The sequence below is a fragment of the Maylandia zebra genome, linkage group LG23 (genome assembly GCF_041146795.1).
Source record: "Maylandia zebra isolate NMK-2024a linkage group LG23, Mzebra_GT3a, whole genome shotgun sequence".
Lineage (NCBI taxonomy): Eukaryota > Metazoa > Chordata > Actinopteri > Cichliformes > Cichlidae > Maylandia > Maylandia zebra.
Window position 1 is genome coordinate 46,791,208 of NC_135188.1, and position 16,500 is coordinate 46,807,707.

General features: G+C 45.2%; 2 protein-coding genes across 2 annotated transcripts; both read right to left on the bottom strand.

Moving 5' to 3' along the window:
• Positions 1–85: 85 nt before the first annotated feature.
• Positions 86–2,714, bottom strand: LOC101466144 (thymosin beta 4 X-linked). The gene is made up of 3 exons (XM_004575196.5): positions 2,560–2,714; positions 1,162–1,274; positions 86–1,067 (listed from the first exon to the last, which is right to left on the bottom strand). The coding sequence occupies exons 2-3, from the start codon at positions 1,259–1,261 to the stop codon at positions 1,036–1,038; spliced, it is 132 nt and encodes a 43-aa protein (XP_004575253.1). The 5' UTR covers positions 1,262–1,274; positions 2,560–2,714; the 3' UTR covers positions 86–1,035.
• Positions 2,715–4,889: 2,175 nt separating this feature from the next.
• LOC101465853 (ribose-phosphate pyrophosphokinase 2) lies at positions 4,890–15,810 on the bottom strand. The gene is made up of 7 exons (XM_004575195.2): positions 15,458–15,810; positions 12,608–12,791; positions 10,495–10,593; positions 10,066–10,190; positions 7,123–7,296; positions 6,879–7,038; positions 4,890–5,906 (listed from the first exon to the last, which is right to left on the bottom strand). The coding sequence occupies exons 1-7, from the start codon at positions 15,577–15,579 to the stop codon at positions 5,814–5,816; spliced, it is 957 nt and encodes a 318-aa protein (XP_004575252.1). The 5' UTR covers positions 15,580–15,810; the 3' UTR covers positions 4,890–5,813.
• Positions 15,811–16,500: the final 690 nt, after the last annotated feature.

Below are 16,500 nucleotides of genomic sequence, written 5' to 3' on the forward strand. Positions count from 1 at the left end.
GTGTGAGGATTGTGATAGAGCATGCAGGGTGGGGGTGGGGGACTGGGACATTTAAATGTGCAGATAAACTCTCGCAGCACACCTCTTTAGTAACAAATTTTTTTATTACAACATTTCACTGCTTTTTTTCTTTCCATTTCTGGTAATGGTTTGTGGCAGAGTAACATGACTGCTGGAAATATACAAAACTCCAAAAGAATTTCGCTCTACGGTTCAAAGCAAACACATGGAATCGATTGGCAGAATCATTTTTTCCTTTTCTCTCATTTGAAACAATTCAGAGACGACAAAAGCCATCCTGAATCACTCCACACAACAAACGAAAAAGGGCCAAAGCACGTTACATTTTCACCGCATCTCCCAGAATCTAGATGGCATCGTTACACTTTCTTAAATCCTTGTGTACATACAAAAGAAAAAAAGAAAACACTGAAACAACAGTATCAGTTTCTTTTTCCAGGTTGTGGGGGGGGGGGTACATTTTGGCCAGCGTACAGACGAAGTTGTGCATTTCCGAAAATTAGAAAAACAACAAAAACAAAACCAAAAAAAGCTTGACGCCTCAGCTTTGGCGCAAAAGCAGCCACACAGAAAGTTGGGTGGTGGTTGGTGGGTTTTGGTGAGACGGTGATGAGCTTCCTGGGACGCAGGCCACGCCCCATCCCTCAGGCCTCTCGCCCTCTTGACACTGCACGTCGATCTTGGTGGTCAAGGCGGTGTTAAAAGGAGAGACGTGCACATTCACGGACCATCTTCTACAGTCCCCTCCCTTCCCTCTCTGCCTCAGAGAAATCTTCCTCATCTCTTCCCTGGCGGAAGGACGAGCATGACGGTGGTTAAAGGTGACAGTAGTAAAGGGGTGGGGGTCGGGGTGGGCGCTCTGGCGAAGGCATCATCCATCCACAGGCTGTGCAGCTTGGTTATCGTTTCATAATTTCGGTTACAGAGTTATACAGCTAAAAAGAAGTGACTGAAAACAAGGCAATGCAGGAGGAGGGGTGAGGGGTGTACAGTGCATGACGGGAGGTGGGGGCTTCACGACGTCGCCTGCTTCTCCTGTTCGATGGCTGTGAAGGAGAGGAGAGAGGAAAGGAGGGGTAAGGAATGATACGAAAAGAATCGTGCAAAAAAGAGGAATCCAGAAGAAACGAGGACACCAACTTTCTTTTGTAGGCAGGGGATTCTTCTCCTGCGTCTCTGTCTTCTTCAGCTTGGACTTGTCGAACTTCTCCACCTCTGCAAGGTCGGGCTTGTCGCTCATTGTTGCAGTTAGTCTGAGAAAAGATGGAACAAGCAGGGAGATGATTAATATTATTCACCACGCAAAGTTGTGCAACAAAAAACAAAAGACTAAATATACACGGCACATCAAATCTGACATGTCAGTGGCTTTTATTTGATTTCTGGAAAGGGCAGAAAGCACCGAGCATGTGGACCGAGCTGACATTTTTAATCAGTAGAAGGGCGTTGCCTAAAAATCTCAGCCACCAGAAATCGACGGCTCGAGATGAAGTTGACTGCGCAACCGCAGACTACTTTTTCCCTCGAATGTGCCGCCGGTGAGTCCGCCTTCTTTTGTTCGCCTGCGGCTCAGCCCTGCCTGATTTGACTGCCTGCCATCCATCCCGTTACCCAACACACGCACACAAAAAGTGCGCACACACAACCCGGGATGTTGCACACAGGGAGGGGGGAAGACAATGAAGCCCGTCCAAGGCGTTCAGCGCGCATTTACATAACAATAGGAGTTCCCATGCTGGGCACAGCGAGGAGAAATATGAGGGAGAGAAAAAAAAGGGGGGGGGGGGGAGGGGGAGCCAACTTGTGCGCATTATTTAAAATATGACGCTGAGTGAATAAAAACTGTAATATTCTAAATGTTAGAAAATATGGATTTATGAGCGTCCACTAGCATGGAAACTGCGCACAACATCCGCAAAATTCACTTGTTACGTACTTCTCCCTTTGGTGCGCAATCTTCAAGGAACCACCGCCCTGATTGGCGTTCAGCTGCTTCACCCAGCTCGTTAAAAAAATTTTTTTTTTTTTTTTTTTAAACCTCCACCCTAAACATTTGCTCGAACAAACCCACGAGGGAAAATATCTAAATGCGTGGTTTTATGAAGGGAACCAGGTGGGTGCAGGGCTCCCTCTCTGACTCTCTCACTCTCTCACACACACACACACACACACACACACACACACACACACACACACACGCGCGCACAGCAACAAAGGAAATGGGCTGATATGCTTGAGACAAAGACGCTGCACACACGCCCACCCTGCTGTCACATTTACACTCTGATGGGAGCTTAGAAAACCTGCAACCCTCTTAACTCAAGGACAGAAAGAAAAGAGGAAAAAATCTAATCATCTTCTGTCTCCTTTTTCTTTCTTTGCTGTGGCATCACTTTTGGCACAACATCCACTCCACTGCGCATTTACCCGCATCGACTCCGACAGTCTCAGCTCTCCCAGCTGCACACGGTGAAGCACAAAGAGGCTGATCACAAAAACAGAAAAGCAGCATGAGATGCCGAGCAGCTGTTTACTCACCGATGTGTCGGCTGATGTCTGGAAAGGTTGTGCTCGGCGCGCTGTTGCAGCAGTAGTGGCGCGTCTTTGCGCAAGCGTTAGATATACTCAGAAATATGCTAATGACATCTGACATCACCGCTCCCCCAGACCGTCCTCCGTTGCCCCCTGCTGGAGGAAAGCTCTGAATGCTCCATCCACACTCACACACACCACCACCTCTTGTAGTAAGCTCTTAGTATTATTATTATTATTATTACGTGACAGACGAAAGGAATGGAAAGATGTGGATTTCTGCTTTTTGTGTCTGTTTTTACTGTGAAATCCCCACTGAGCTGAATGGTACACTCCACTCCTCTAGTTTCATAACATGATGCCACTGCACTGAGTGCAACATCAGCACACGTCTGACTGAGTGGCTCTTTTGCGTTCGCTCAGTTTGATCTGGAAATCGCTCTCTGAAGGCCTGACCTGTGGAAAATTGTTAAAAAACTGCGTCCTTCCTGATATGACTTCCACGTGCCACTGACTGCACTTCCATGCGTGCTGGGCTCCACCTGGTGGCAGCTTCATTTGAGCTGTGCGTCTCCCTCTTTTTGCAGCATTTCCACTGTGATTCATTTGTAGATTAGATTGGATTCAAGGTGAGTTTCTCCAAAGGATCTGCCTTTAAGTGGGAAATCCAACCATACGTTAGGGAGTTCTATACTAAATTGTGACCTTTGACCTCCCCAGAGACTCCCAGGACGTCTTTATCGAGACTGACTAAACTGCAGAAATCCATTCCCTCCACAGAAGGCATATTCAGAGGCTTTGATTAGGAAAATATAGACACAGTAATGCACCGATACATAAGTTCAGGTCTCTCTTTGAAGTCAGGCCTCTCTGAAGGGTCATCAGACCTATCCTGTCACACCAGCTCTCATTACGACCTCCTTCAATACATCCATGGTTCTTCTCTGTGGTCTTCTTTTCCTCCCACCTCACTGGCAAGAGCTCTGATACTGAAAGCTCTGTTTAGGCAGACTGCAGTAAAAACTGTGTTAAGAACAATGCATGTAAGTGCATTTGCCAAAAATGCAGCCTTTAAACTTTCTTCAATCACCTAGCAACAATTCAGCTTTTCTGCGTGCATTCACATAGTCGGGCTGTAAACAGGGTGAGTTAAAACAGTTAAAGGTGTGACCTCCTTTTAGACATCAGAAACAAGTCAAAGGGCCTCTGAGATAAAGATAAGACAGATTATTTATTTTTATCCAAGTAAGAGGTTCTGTGCTTTACATGAACTGTGTATTTGTGCAAGTTTACAAGTACTGTTCAATTGTTCTTCAACTCAAATATGTAATCAGCCAATCACATGGCAGCAACTCACCTCATTTATTTATGTAGACACATCAAGACCTGCTGACAATCAGAATGGGGAAGGGAGGTGATTTAAGTGTGTGCTGGTCTGAGTGTTTCCCACACAGCCACCAGAACAGAGTGAAAGAGAGAATCTCCAGTGAGCAGCAGTTCTCTGGGAGAAAACGTCTCGTTGATGCCAGAGGTGAGAGGAGAAAGGCCAGGCTGCTTTGAGATGACAGGAAGGCAACAATGACTCACATAATTTCACAGCTGAGCAGAAGAGCGTCTGAGTGTAAAATGCTTTGATACAGATGGGCTGCAGCAGCAGGAGGCCACACTGCGAGTCACTCCTAACAACAGCAATCTAAAGCTACAGTTCAAACAGGTCCACCTAAGCTGGATATTAGAAGACTAGAAAACGTCGTCTGGTCTGATGAGTCTTGATCTCTGCTGTAATATTCAGAAGGTAGAATCAGAACAGCTCCCTCTCCTGGTGGTGTAACGTGTGGGGGATATTTCCTTGGCACACTTTGAGCCCCTCGAGCATCGTTTAAACTGAACGACCTGCCCGAGTGCGTTTGCTGACCACGCCCATTCATCTTTTCACGGTTTCTTCCAGCAGGATTATGCACAATAACCCTCAAACTGGAGTTCACTGGACTCAAACGGCCTCCACAGTCACCAGCAGTCTCAGCTCGCTAAACTGGAACAGGAGGGTGTGCAGCCAACAAATCTACAGCAACTGTGTGATGCTGTCATGTGAATATGAATCTAAATCTTTGTTTCCAGCACCTTACAGGACAGTTAAAGCAGCTCTGAAAGCAAAAAAGGGGGTCCAACCAACTACTAAGGTGTACCTAACAAAGTGTCAGGTGAGTATATTCCACCCAAACTTGTCAGTTGAGAACACTTTAACCCCCCCATCTTACCACTTTTACAATGTTGCTGCTCATGTGTTTCTTTAGTGCCACTAAACAGGAGCGCAGAGATGATGAGGAGAGCGTCGGTAAGCCAATGTCAAAAGCTTTATTGTCAAAGCGTTACACAGATATTTATATATGTATATATAAAAAGAGAAGAAATCACATTTTCAATCAACCTGCAGGCAAATGTGACCCATTACAGCTGATTCACCTTTAAAACAAAAACAAATTACGGCTGAAATCGACACTAGAACAAAGCTCGATGCTCCATTTCTCATCGTGACCTCTTGGATTCTCGTATTCGTCGTTAAATCTCCTTTTAGTGCGATTCTCAGGAAGGAAGGCTGCCCTAACATCGTGCAGCTGAACCAGGCAAAGAAACGAGGAACTAAAACAAAGTGTTCGAGCTCTGACTCGACTGTGCCCGTGGTCACGTCGGTACAGTTACGCTCGCCATGCAGCTTCTGAACTACGCTCAGGAATACGGCGCTAAGCTTGAACTACCAGAATCAAAGTGTTAGAGTTCGGCTACAACTAGAAAACTTTCAGCAGCTCTGAAAAAGCAAACACTTCAGTGACAGCAGGGACGCGGATACATTTTCATGTTTTATTACTTTGTGAAGCATAAAGGGCCATAAACACCGCTGACCCATGACACAGTGGAAAGCTTAATTTAAAGTGAGGTACAAATAATACACGGTGTTACATAAGGGACCCTTTGGTTAAAGTGGAGGCCAATGAGTGCTGGGCTCAAGGTTAGCAATACTGAAACTGAGAGGGGGGGGCACAAAAAACTAAAAAAAGCTCATAAATACAAAGTTGGTCTTCGGAGGAGGAAGTGATATTTCTCTGTCTGCTGGGTGAGATGTAAAGGGCAATGTGGGCGTGACCTTTAAACAGTCACATGGGCTTTTGGCTGAAAGCCATCAGGCCTCTTTTGTTTTCAGCCTTAACTGGAGGAGGTGTGCCCGAAAGCGTTGGCCCCGTGGCCTGACGAGCTCCTGTTCTCTACAAGGGTACGTGGCTGAAGAGGTAGGACACCGACTCGCCGTTGTGGGTTCTCCTGATGGCCTCCGCCAGGATCATGGAGATGTCGATGACCTGCAGGAAATAACGAGTTTGTAACGTGAGATAGAAAGTAGCACAAATCACATCTGCTGCAAGCCTCCTCCAGCCTTGCTCTTCTTCTTCTTCTTTTTGTTGCGCGGCAGCCGTGGCTGGCCACCCTGTTTCTACAACTGTTTGTGTATAAAACCCTTTTGTTGAACACATTTTAACAATGCTCTGGCCAGTGTTCGTCTAGTGAGCACAGGCTGACAGATCACCGTTTACCCCAACATGCTGGGTGTGAAGCACTCACAACAATTTACTCTGGAGGAGGCTGGAAAGTTTCCTGAAAGGAGCCTGATACGAGTCGATGAGTCACTGATGACAGCGATGCTGAGGGGAGTTGTTGAGCATTTGCAGACCTTTGCAGGTCAGAGGAGGCTTGGAGAGAGCAGTGGAGGAGAAAGACAGTAAGAAAGAGATGATGAAAATATGTAGAATGGTCATAAGAAAGAAAGAAAAATTAAAACCAACTTAACATCCATTTTTGTAAAGCTACATTTTGGTGTTTGAATTCTCAGGAATCTGGAAGTTTCTAACAGAATTAAAGAAAACCGAAAAAGCTCAACCTGATGCCAAGTGTTTACCTCAGCAGCTGTCAGCTAAGAACCAGGCCTGTAAAGCTGAACAGGTCATACCACTGGATGTCACTGTTGTATTATGATCTTACACTGTGGTTCTACTCAAAAGCTGAGCATTTGTAACCACAGCAGAACTACATGAGGGAGTTTGAGGACCTTCAGCTGCAGTTTTACACCTAATTAGCCAAATGTAGTTCCTGGAAATCCAAACAGGATCCACACTATCCACCGCTGCAGGTCTGGACACCTTTATCACTGCCAAAGTGGTAAACTGGTAGAATAAGCTGCTGCACTGCTGTAGCCAGTGACGATCCCAACCAACCGAACATCAGTCGGTTGAGTTCTGTGCACCATCTCATCTAAAGACGGCAGCTGTTGTGTATACCTGTATTTTCGGGCAGGCCTTCATCTTCTCCTCCTGCGGGATGGTGTTGGTCACCACCACAGCCTCGAACGGGGCGCTGTTGATGCGAGATATGGCCGGCCCTGAGAATATGCCGTGCGTGAGGATGGCGTAGACCTTCACAGCTCCAGCATCGATTAGCCTAAAAGTGGAACAATTACCAAAAAAAGTCACTACATTTATACATAAAACGAGCCAAAGACAAAACCATCTAAGTGACACCGACTTGTCGGCAGCGTGGCAGATGGTCCCGCAGGTGTCGGCCATGTCGTCCACCAGGATGGCCACGCGGTCCTTGACGTCACCGACCAGCACCATGCGGTCCACCTCGTTGGCCTTCTTCCTCTCTTTGTGGATGAGAGCGAAGTCCACATTCAGACGGTCCGCGATGGACGTCACGCTGAGCGGGGGACAGGAAAGAGGAGGGACATGCACAGACTCAACCCTTAATTGCTTCTCAAACAAGTCGACTACAAAGCTGTGACTGAAATCCCCGCAGTGCGCCCTCGTTTCTCTACAGGATGACATCAAATAACTTCCAAAATGGCAAGCAGTTGGCAAACTAAGCAGATGATAATCACCGAGGTTCTGCTGATCTCTCCTAATGTCACTGTGAAAAGACTCGGAGCTAAAGCTTGAATCAGCACATCACTTTCCCCCTACACTAAACATTGAAGTATATTTTCTACACTCAATACAAACGAATGGCCAAACAGTCTGTGTGTTCTTGATATGACCAGGTGCACGGCCACTTTCAGGACCTTTGATGTGGTCGGAGTCCAGTGTTGGGAAGGTTACTTTTAAAATGTATTCCATTACAGAATACAGAATACATGCCCCAAAATGTATTCTGTAACGTATTCCGTTACGTTACTCAATGAGAGTAACGTATTCTGAATACTTTGGATTACTTAATATATTATCATGCTTTTTACAACTACGTGAATGTACTATTGCTGTGTGATTTATTACTATTACTGAAGGTCCGCGACTCCGAACTGTAGTAAAGGGACCTCTGACTAATACGGCGGGGTCCCTGTCGGCTCGTAGCCGAAAAATAGCTTTACTTTGTTGTGTGGGTCAACTTTTCTTGCGAGAGACAGAGAGAGGCGTTGAAAGGCTCCAACGGAACTTATTGTTTTCGGAGGAAAACAGGAACACAGTGTACAGTTGAGTCTTAATAGCTTACTTACAACTGGGCTCGTCAGGCTCTCTTCTTGGCTGCAGTGGTTATTATTATATTTACATGCTTCCAGCTCCCGTTTCTGCTCGATGACAACTCGTACCTTTCCACTCCCCTTTTTCTCCCTCCTCGCTCACAGACCCATAACGTGTATGGCAGTGCAGTCTCCCTGCAACACGGACTACACTGCCCATGATGCTACATTCTTTAGAGCTATGCTTGTAGCATTCTGCCTGTTAGCTTAGCACAACAACAACAACGAAAAGGCGCTCTCTCACCCAGGAAACACACAGTCGCAGAGAGAGAGAGAGCGTAGCCCTGTAACCATGGCGAACGTAGCTGTCAAACAAAACCCAAACAGTCCTGACCCCCGACAATATGAAACAGGAAAGTACCGCAGTGTAATCCATTTATTTCAACAAAGTAACTGTACTCTGAATACCACCTTTTTAAACGGTAACTGTAACGGAATACAGTTACTCATATTTTGTATTTTAAATACGTAACGGCGGTACATGTATTCCGTTACTCCCCAACACTGTCGGAGTCACATCCCTCAGAGTTTTGTCTTAGCCACCGCAGCACGATGCTACCTCCATCATGCTTTACCAGTCATGCACCAATCAGATGACACTGGGCAGGTGATAAAATATAATGTGACACATAAGAGCCTTTTGTCTGTTTTTTATTGCCTCTTTTCCACCAGCATAGACCCAACCGACTATTTCAGTTGTTTTCCATTAGTACCACTTCAATGTGGGTGGAGTTGTTATAGCAACGTGGCCGGGATGTCCTGTGATGTCATTTTATGTGACACAAACACAACAATGGGGCGCATCGAGGTGATGGTACACCTGCTGCTAAACAGATGGTAAACATCTGCACCTTGTCGTTGGTTAGTGTGGAATAATTTTCCTCGTCCAATCGGTGGCCTGCAGTCTGCTGACGTCACGTCTTAAATGCTACCACCTAATAATGGGAAACCCTAAAAACAGAGATGAGCCAAGTCAAGCAGCTGCTGGTGGAAAAGAAGCTTTTTACTAAGGGGGAGCTCCAGTCCAGCTTTTATGGCCTTTACTCCCCCAGCGTCGCTGTTTGGCCAGCGGCCCTTACTCCCCTTCAGGAACCTTCCATGAGGCATCATTCTTTTGCAGTGATCCCATAACGTGTGCTCAACACACTCCTGCCTCAGCTCTGTGGGTCATTCCTTCAAGCTCATGATGTGGTTTTTGCTCAGTCACCATCAGCACTGAGGCTTTACAGACACGTCGTTGCTGAGGGCGAGCAACACAGCCCCAAAATGACATCACAACACTCACACAGAAAAAAGAAACACTGAACCGTGTTGTATCGGCGACTGCAGCTCGCAGACGGCAGCATTTATTAGAGCAAACACGACTTTTCCAATGAGCCGCTGCCACTGACGACACGCTGTTTAATTTAAAGAGTAAATCTACTGCTGCGAGGTGCCAGCAGCTGCAGCACAGTAACACAACTGCAGTGACATAGCATAAAATGAGCCTGCACGAGACAGTCTCACACTAGAATTGAAACTGAAAACATTTTTCTACCTGGGATCTTCGTGTTGGGTCGAGCGCTTTAAGGAGTTGCTTAAAGCCCTCCTTTACCATCACATCAGTAACTTTCATCCACAGCTCGAGGGAAAGGACACGCAACGCATTGCTATATCGCTGATAACGCAATATAATGATACAATTGCGTACAGTCAGATATGGCACAGCCTTGCACGTCACGCTCTTGCGCACCCAAAGCTGGACTCCAGTCATGATCCAGAAACCTCTCAAAGACGCTTAGGAGACACAGGCATGATGGGACATGAAGTTTGAATTTGAAGACGGCACAAATAAATAAAAACAGTGGTCACAGTTCACTGCATACAGTCCGTCTGCAGCTTATTAGCATTTCACATCATGCAGAGATACGTGGTGCTCCTTAACCCCGCTATCTCGTGTCGCTGCGGCTTACCGTTTGGCTCCTCCTGCATCTGGAGACACGATGATACAGTTCTTCCACTCAGGAATGTGTTCTTTGATCCACTGCAGGACGGCGGGCTCGGCGTACAGGTTGTCCACAGCAATGTCGAAGAAGCCCTTAAAAACCGGACCAGAGTAAAACGACAATTAGCTCTTTATGCATGCAAACACAACACGTGTAGCACAAATAGAACTGGATCCAAGCATACATTCACCTTCAAATCACTCTAAGAAACTGTTGCTGTGAAACTGGCAGCTTCGTATGAAGCTAGCAGCAGTATTAGGTCCATCTACAAGCACCTGTGCAGCCGTGTGTGAGACTTAGAGGTGCTAACAGGCAGATTTGATGGTCTTTATGTGGCGATTTCTCAGCCTGTACGTCAAGTTTGGCAGTAAGAGGTGGAAACACTGGTGCACCAACCTGGATCTGTGACGCGTGGAGGTCCATGGTGATGATGTGGTCCGCACCAGCCACCGACAACATGTTAGCCACCAGTTTGGCTGATATGGGTGCTCGGCTCTGAGGAAGCATTGAGACACAGTCGTTGGAGGCAAGTATGCACGGGTAAATACGCCGAAAGGACTTTCCCCCTCCTATATGGTGACCATACTGTTTGTATAATCATTTTATGTTGACTCGCAGCACCTTTGAACATTTGTGCTGATGTTAATCAGCCGGCTTTCATTTTCACACATTTTATTTACAAAAATGAAACTAAAGCTATAAAAGCTCCAGCAACCTAAATAAAACCCCTCCCTTGTTTTGCTACAAAGTTCAAAGTTTGTGTGTTGTGATTGTCAGCTGCTGAAGGCACACGTAGACGGCTCCGTCCTTGTCAGAGTCCTTGCTTTGGGGGTCACCCCAGCAATGTAGGTCTGGCTGCCGCTCGGGGCCTGTGCTGTTTAGCTGCTGCGTCTACTCGAGAGACGCGTCAGGGCTTGTTGACAGAACACTCGAATACGTGTTCATGACGGTGGAGCGGCGCTTAGGCCGGTGATTAGACTAAATGTGGCGCTTGGATATTCATGATGGCTAGATGCTCACTGCACCAGGATAAAGTGAGCAGCTGTGAGTGGAGTCTGAAGTACGTGAGATAAAAAGATTTGAGCTGTCAGGAGGACGTTCATTATTCACCTGAAACACATTACAGCTCTGTAGGAAGTTAGACCTGTTTTCTCCATCCATCTATTTCCTTCCACTTATTTATCGTGGAGGTGGGCGGCCTCAGGGATCCAGCTTTTTCAGCCTTGATCAAATTCAACTTAAAAATAATAATAATAATAATAATAATAATAATAATCTAGCACAAAATGAGCTTGTTGTTCAGAATGAATGTGGTAAATATGGCTATTATATCCTGTAGTGCAAAAGTCACAGCTCGCAGATTTGTTGTCGCTCGTGCAAACAGAACAGAAATACAACATATAGGACAAAAACTGAGTTTGCACAATTCTAATGAGCTTGAAAGTCAATATTTACCTTTGTATTTCAACACAGCCTGAACTCAAGGCCGGCTGTCTTGTCATATCTGTCAGTAGTATGTGACTGATCCCCCCCATCACTGCTGCCACTGATTTTCAGTCCAGTTCTTGTGTAATCTGACACCATCAGCCTCTTCTCCTGTTGCCCTTCTTTAAGAACAGTAACCTGACAGCCACCAACACATGCACTATATTGGACAATATATGTACTACAAATCCCAGCGACAGCTTTGCTGTTTGTGTTGTGAAATGTGAACCGGGTTAAGTTTGTATAGCGTTTCCAAATGAACAGAATCTGGCAGGAAGCCTGAAATCGGCACGTTTTTAAAGTAGAATCTTTATCTGCTGTAAACGAGGATGAGGTAAGAAAGTGTTCACAGAGCTTTGACCCTCACGTGCTACGATGAGACTTTATTAGATAAGTGGAGCTCGGCGCACACGCAGGCAGAGTGAAGGTGGAAAGCAAGGAGGAGTCCGACAGGACGCTAATTCGCTGGATCAGAACCTCTGCAGGTGCTAATTAGTTGAAAACCGCGTCCATCTCGCTGCTTCGTGCAGACGTGATTCTCCACACTCATCACACCAACAACTGTGGCAACACAAGATAATGATTTACAAGATCAGCAGCTTGAGCCGGTTTCTGACACGTCAGTCTGCCTGCAAACCGACGCCGCTGCTGACCTTGAGGGATTTCTTATTAAAACGTCAGTGCGCTTAAGTTAATGCGTCAACCTGCCAGAGGGGAAGCAGAAACGTTCTCCGAGGACCTGTTTGGTCTCGTTCTTGAGATTTTGAAATCTGCATTTTAACGTCTCCTACAAAGACAGATTTTCACTCATTACCCAGCAGCCTCCACTCGAGCCGGCGCCCACAGGACCATTTATGTTTGTATAAGCTCACAGCTGCACTGCAGCCTGTGACTAAATGCCAGTTTACAGGATTAAGGTCATATAAATATATATGTGGCTCGCAGGAACAAGCAGAGGTGACGTTTGTACTTTTGGTTCTGAACTCTTTCTGGTGTTAGGGTTTCAGAGTGGTGAGGCGTTTACCTTGTCCTTCTTGTCCTGTCGGGCGTAGGGGAAGCAGGGGATGACGGCAGTGACACGGGATGACGAGGCGATCTTGCAGGCGTTTATCATGATTAGCAGTTCCATTAGGTTGTCGTTAATTTCCCCACAGCCGCTCTGAATGATGTACACGTCTTCACCACGCACACTTTCCCCAATTTCCACACTGTATAACAAAAATGTAGGCAAAAGAATATATTTTACATCCACACAGACACACGACCCTGTGATCTTTGAGTAAAACGACCAAAGAAACCCACAAGACTGAAGAGACAATGAGACATTTGACAAAACGACCAAAACCACACGTAAACAGACAATTCAACCAATGTGGTACAAGACCACAGAGACACAACAAAAGCCACAAAGACTTTAAATGACCACAAAAAAAGAGAGATGAGAAACAAGCTTTAGAGTTTCTAAAGACGCAGAACGTATCCTCAGAGTTACCAAAGAGACTCAAAGCAAAACAGTCAAAAAGATTCAAAGTCACCAAAAACAGACTCAAAATGACGCAAAGAGGAAAAAACGCATAAAGAAAACCCACAGCGTAAAAACACTTCCAAAGAGATACAAGTCAGAGGCACAAGACCACAAAGAGAAACTAAACAACACTAAAAAGCCACAAAGAGACTTTAAAAGACTCGAGACAGAATATAGCCTCAAAACAAGCCCAAAAATCTCCAAAAGGCCAAAGATGCAAAATTACCAGAGACATAAACTGAGCACAAAGACAGAAACATAACTTTGGTGTCTTGTTGCTTAAATCCAGGTAAAAGAAAAACTCAAGGATGGATCAGTCAAAACAACAACAACAAAAAAAGCACTCGACCACTTTATATTATAAATCTGATATTAAAACTACAGGATTCTGTGATGCTCAGAAAATCCCCAACAATACATTTACCTTTATATTGACACTCACACAAACTGCACTGTGGGACACTGCAGGTTTTAGTGTTAAAGGCCAAGTCTGGGCTGAGTCCCTCTGCTCAGGTTGAACATGTGAAGCTGACACTGTGTGTGTGTGTGTGTGTGTGTGTGTGTGTGACATTCCTCTGTGGGAGATGACCAAGTCCCGTCAACCTCAGTCATGTGATCACTGCACGCACAGCTATGCAGAGGGAGAATCACGATTAGACAAACAGTTAATAGAACTTAATGACATCAGCAGAGGCTGTGCAAACACTGATACTGTATATCGCTCCAAGTCTGCAAAGTTAGTCCACTAATAGCCTCAAATTCTCCCTTTATCCTCCATGTCTGGGTCTTTCAACTCCATCAGCTTGAGCTGAGTAACAGAGTATTTTCCCCAGCCTGATCATCAAGGGAAAAAGAGCACAAATAAAAAGTCTCCATGCCGTTTTATTCCCAGGGATTTACGCTCTTGTTTTTGTCACAAAGTGAAGTCTTAGTCGGAAGATTTGAGAAGAGCTGCCATCGCCTCCCTTTATTGTGAGAGGATGAGAAAATAATCTTTGTTTTGTGTCGCACAAACAGCTGCGTTCCCAGGAGAGCAAACACGCCGCAGATAATCAAGAGTTTCCCTGGATTTTTGTTTTTTTAAAAGCTGTGAATGGAAAAAGGATCCAGACACCTTTAAGAGAGACTGCAGATGACCAAACAACAGATGCAGTCGAGTGCATCACACAAGGAAATCCTCTCTGAGTAACCCCCCCAGCAATGAAATGGTCACTGCAGCCCCCCCCCCCAAAAAAATCAAGACACTACATTTCTCGTGTTACTCCATCCAAAAGAAGCCCAGCAGCTCCATATGTGCTGAATTTGAAGCTGCTGGGGGCTGAGAGCTCGGGGTCAGCACAAGCATGCAAACATGAAACCAAAAGGTCATCATCCCGCAGGAGAGTTCAGACAGGCTGCACACATTCAAGTCCACAAGCAGTAAAAGTAATAAAAGCCCCGTGGAAAGCTGAAAGTTATTAAACAAGGGTCGACGCATGCGTGTGGGCACTGGATAAACTAATGGTGAGCTCGGTATTGTGGATATAAGCTCAAATTAATTAAGCGCATGTGACACAACCAGTGGACAGTTAACCATCTTCCCTCATACACAGAGGCAGCAGAAACAAGCTGTGCTCTTATTTAACATGTAACGTATCTCTGTGGCTGCTGTGGACTTTTTAAATGTATGCTAATGCCTTCAGATGCCTTTAGCTATATTTCGGTCTATGAAGTTAGCAAGCTAACTCAAGAGTGTGTTAAAATGACAGCGGGGTAAACCAGCATCCATTATCGGACGTAGTTGACCCCCGCACACCAGCGCACTTTAACCGAGACAGCGACGAGCGAGGCTTGAATCAGTTATACCGTAATAACCACAATTTAACTTAAATTATTTAACAGCAGTAACAGCCTGTTCCCTTCTCAAAAGTAGCGTTTTCCTAGCTAACAGAAAATCCCTTTAAATGGCTACAAAGCCGAGTTTGATAAGACACGAGCTCGTTGTGGAGTTTGCGACGCAGATACAAAATACGGCATTAAGTGTTACGTGACGCTGGTTTACACCTGTTGTTTTGAACGCACGCAAGACAGGTGAACAGAGCATTTTAAGTAATAAAACAAGTCCTCAATGATAAGGATAGCGCAGGTGTCCGATAAAGGACGCCCCAACTTTAGCAAGCTAACCTGCTATGTTTACATGTGGTTAGCTAGTCACGTGTAGACGTGAATAGTAAACTATTGTTAGCCAGAAGCTAACCCTCCCACATGGGGACACCGAGCCAAAGCACTGAGGGCAAAAAGAGAAGACAAACCCGTTTCGCGTTAATGTCAAGATAACTAGCATAGTCTGCAAATCCCAAATATACTCACCATGTCTCCTGGTTGCTGAATTTCTTCGTTATCACTTTCCCCAGCTCCAGTCCCAGCCGATCCGCCACTTTCTGGGACAGGTCGTGGTGGGAGCTCCCGCTAAAAAGCACGATGTTAGGCATGTCCAAAAACCTGGAGCTGCTTGTTCGAGAAAAAGAAAAATGAAGAAAGGTATAAAAGACACGAGGTGTCCCCGCTTTAAGGGTGCTTTGGGGGGAAGAGAAGGGGGAAGAAATGAAGCTTAAGGTTGGAGAGTGAGCATCGCACCGCTGCTGGGACCGTCGGCGGAGAGGAAATACGAGCTCAGCGTTTGCACGGTGAGGGGAAGTGCCTGCCCCTCATTGGACGGCAGAGCTGTCCACTTATGAATGAAGAACGTTATCTCAAGACATCTTTCAAATCGATCTTTTTATTGGCTTACACTGTCCCAGGTTACCCCATGTCTGCTCAGATTTCACCGTGTAGCATGTGACTTTATTACCTTATAAATTAACTCCTTAATATATTGATACTATAATCAGAATCAACATTTTATTGCACAACAAATATATATGCTTTCCCATTTAGTGCACATTAAGCAATCTTAAACTTTTATTCTATTAAAATAAATAAATACATACATATATATATATATATATATATATATATATATCCTCATTTCCATTTAGTTTGTCGAGAGCATCGTAGTGTAAAATGCCCCAGCTTTTATGCTGTTATAATGTGCCAAACTAATTGTTAAATATTCTTATGAATTAATAACTACACAGCTATTATTCATTCCAAGAGAAACAAGCTTTCCTTTTTAAATTCGCTGTTAATTATTAATGCCCGAAAGCCTTTCCTCATGCTATTCTCATTAAGGCTCAATCCATCTAAAATCTTTCCAACATTTTCCACTCGACGAGCCCAGATTTACCCAAATATAGTGTGGTTCAACGTTTGAACAAACATAATAATTGCTGTGAAATTGTAGTTTTATATATGAAATACTTTTCTAGATTATTTATTTTGAAAAATTGTCCATCCAACTCCTTTACCTTTCT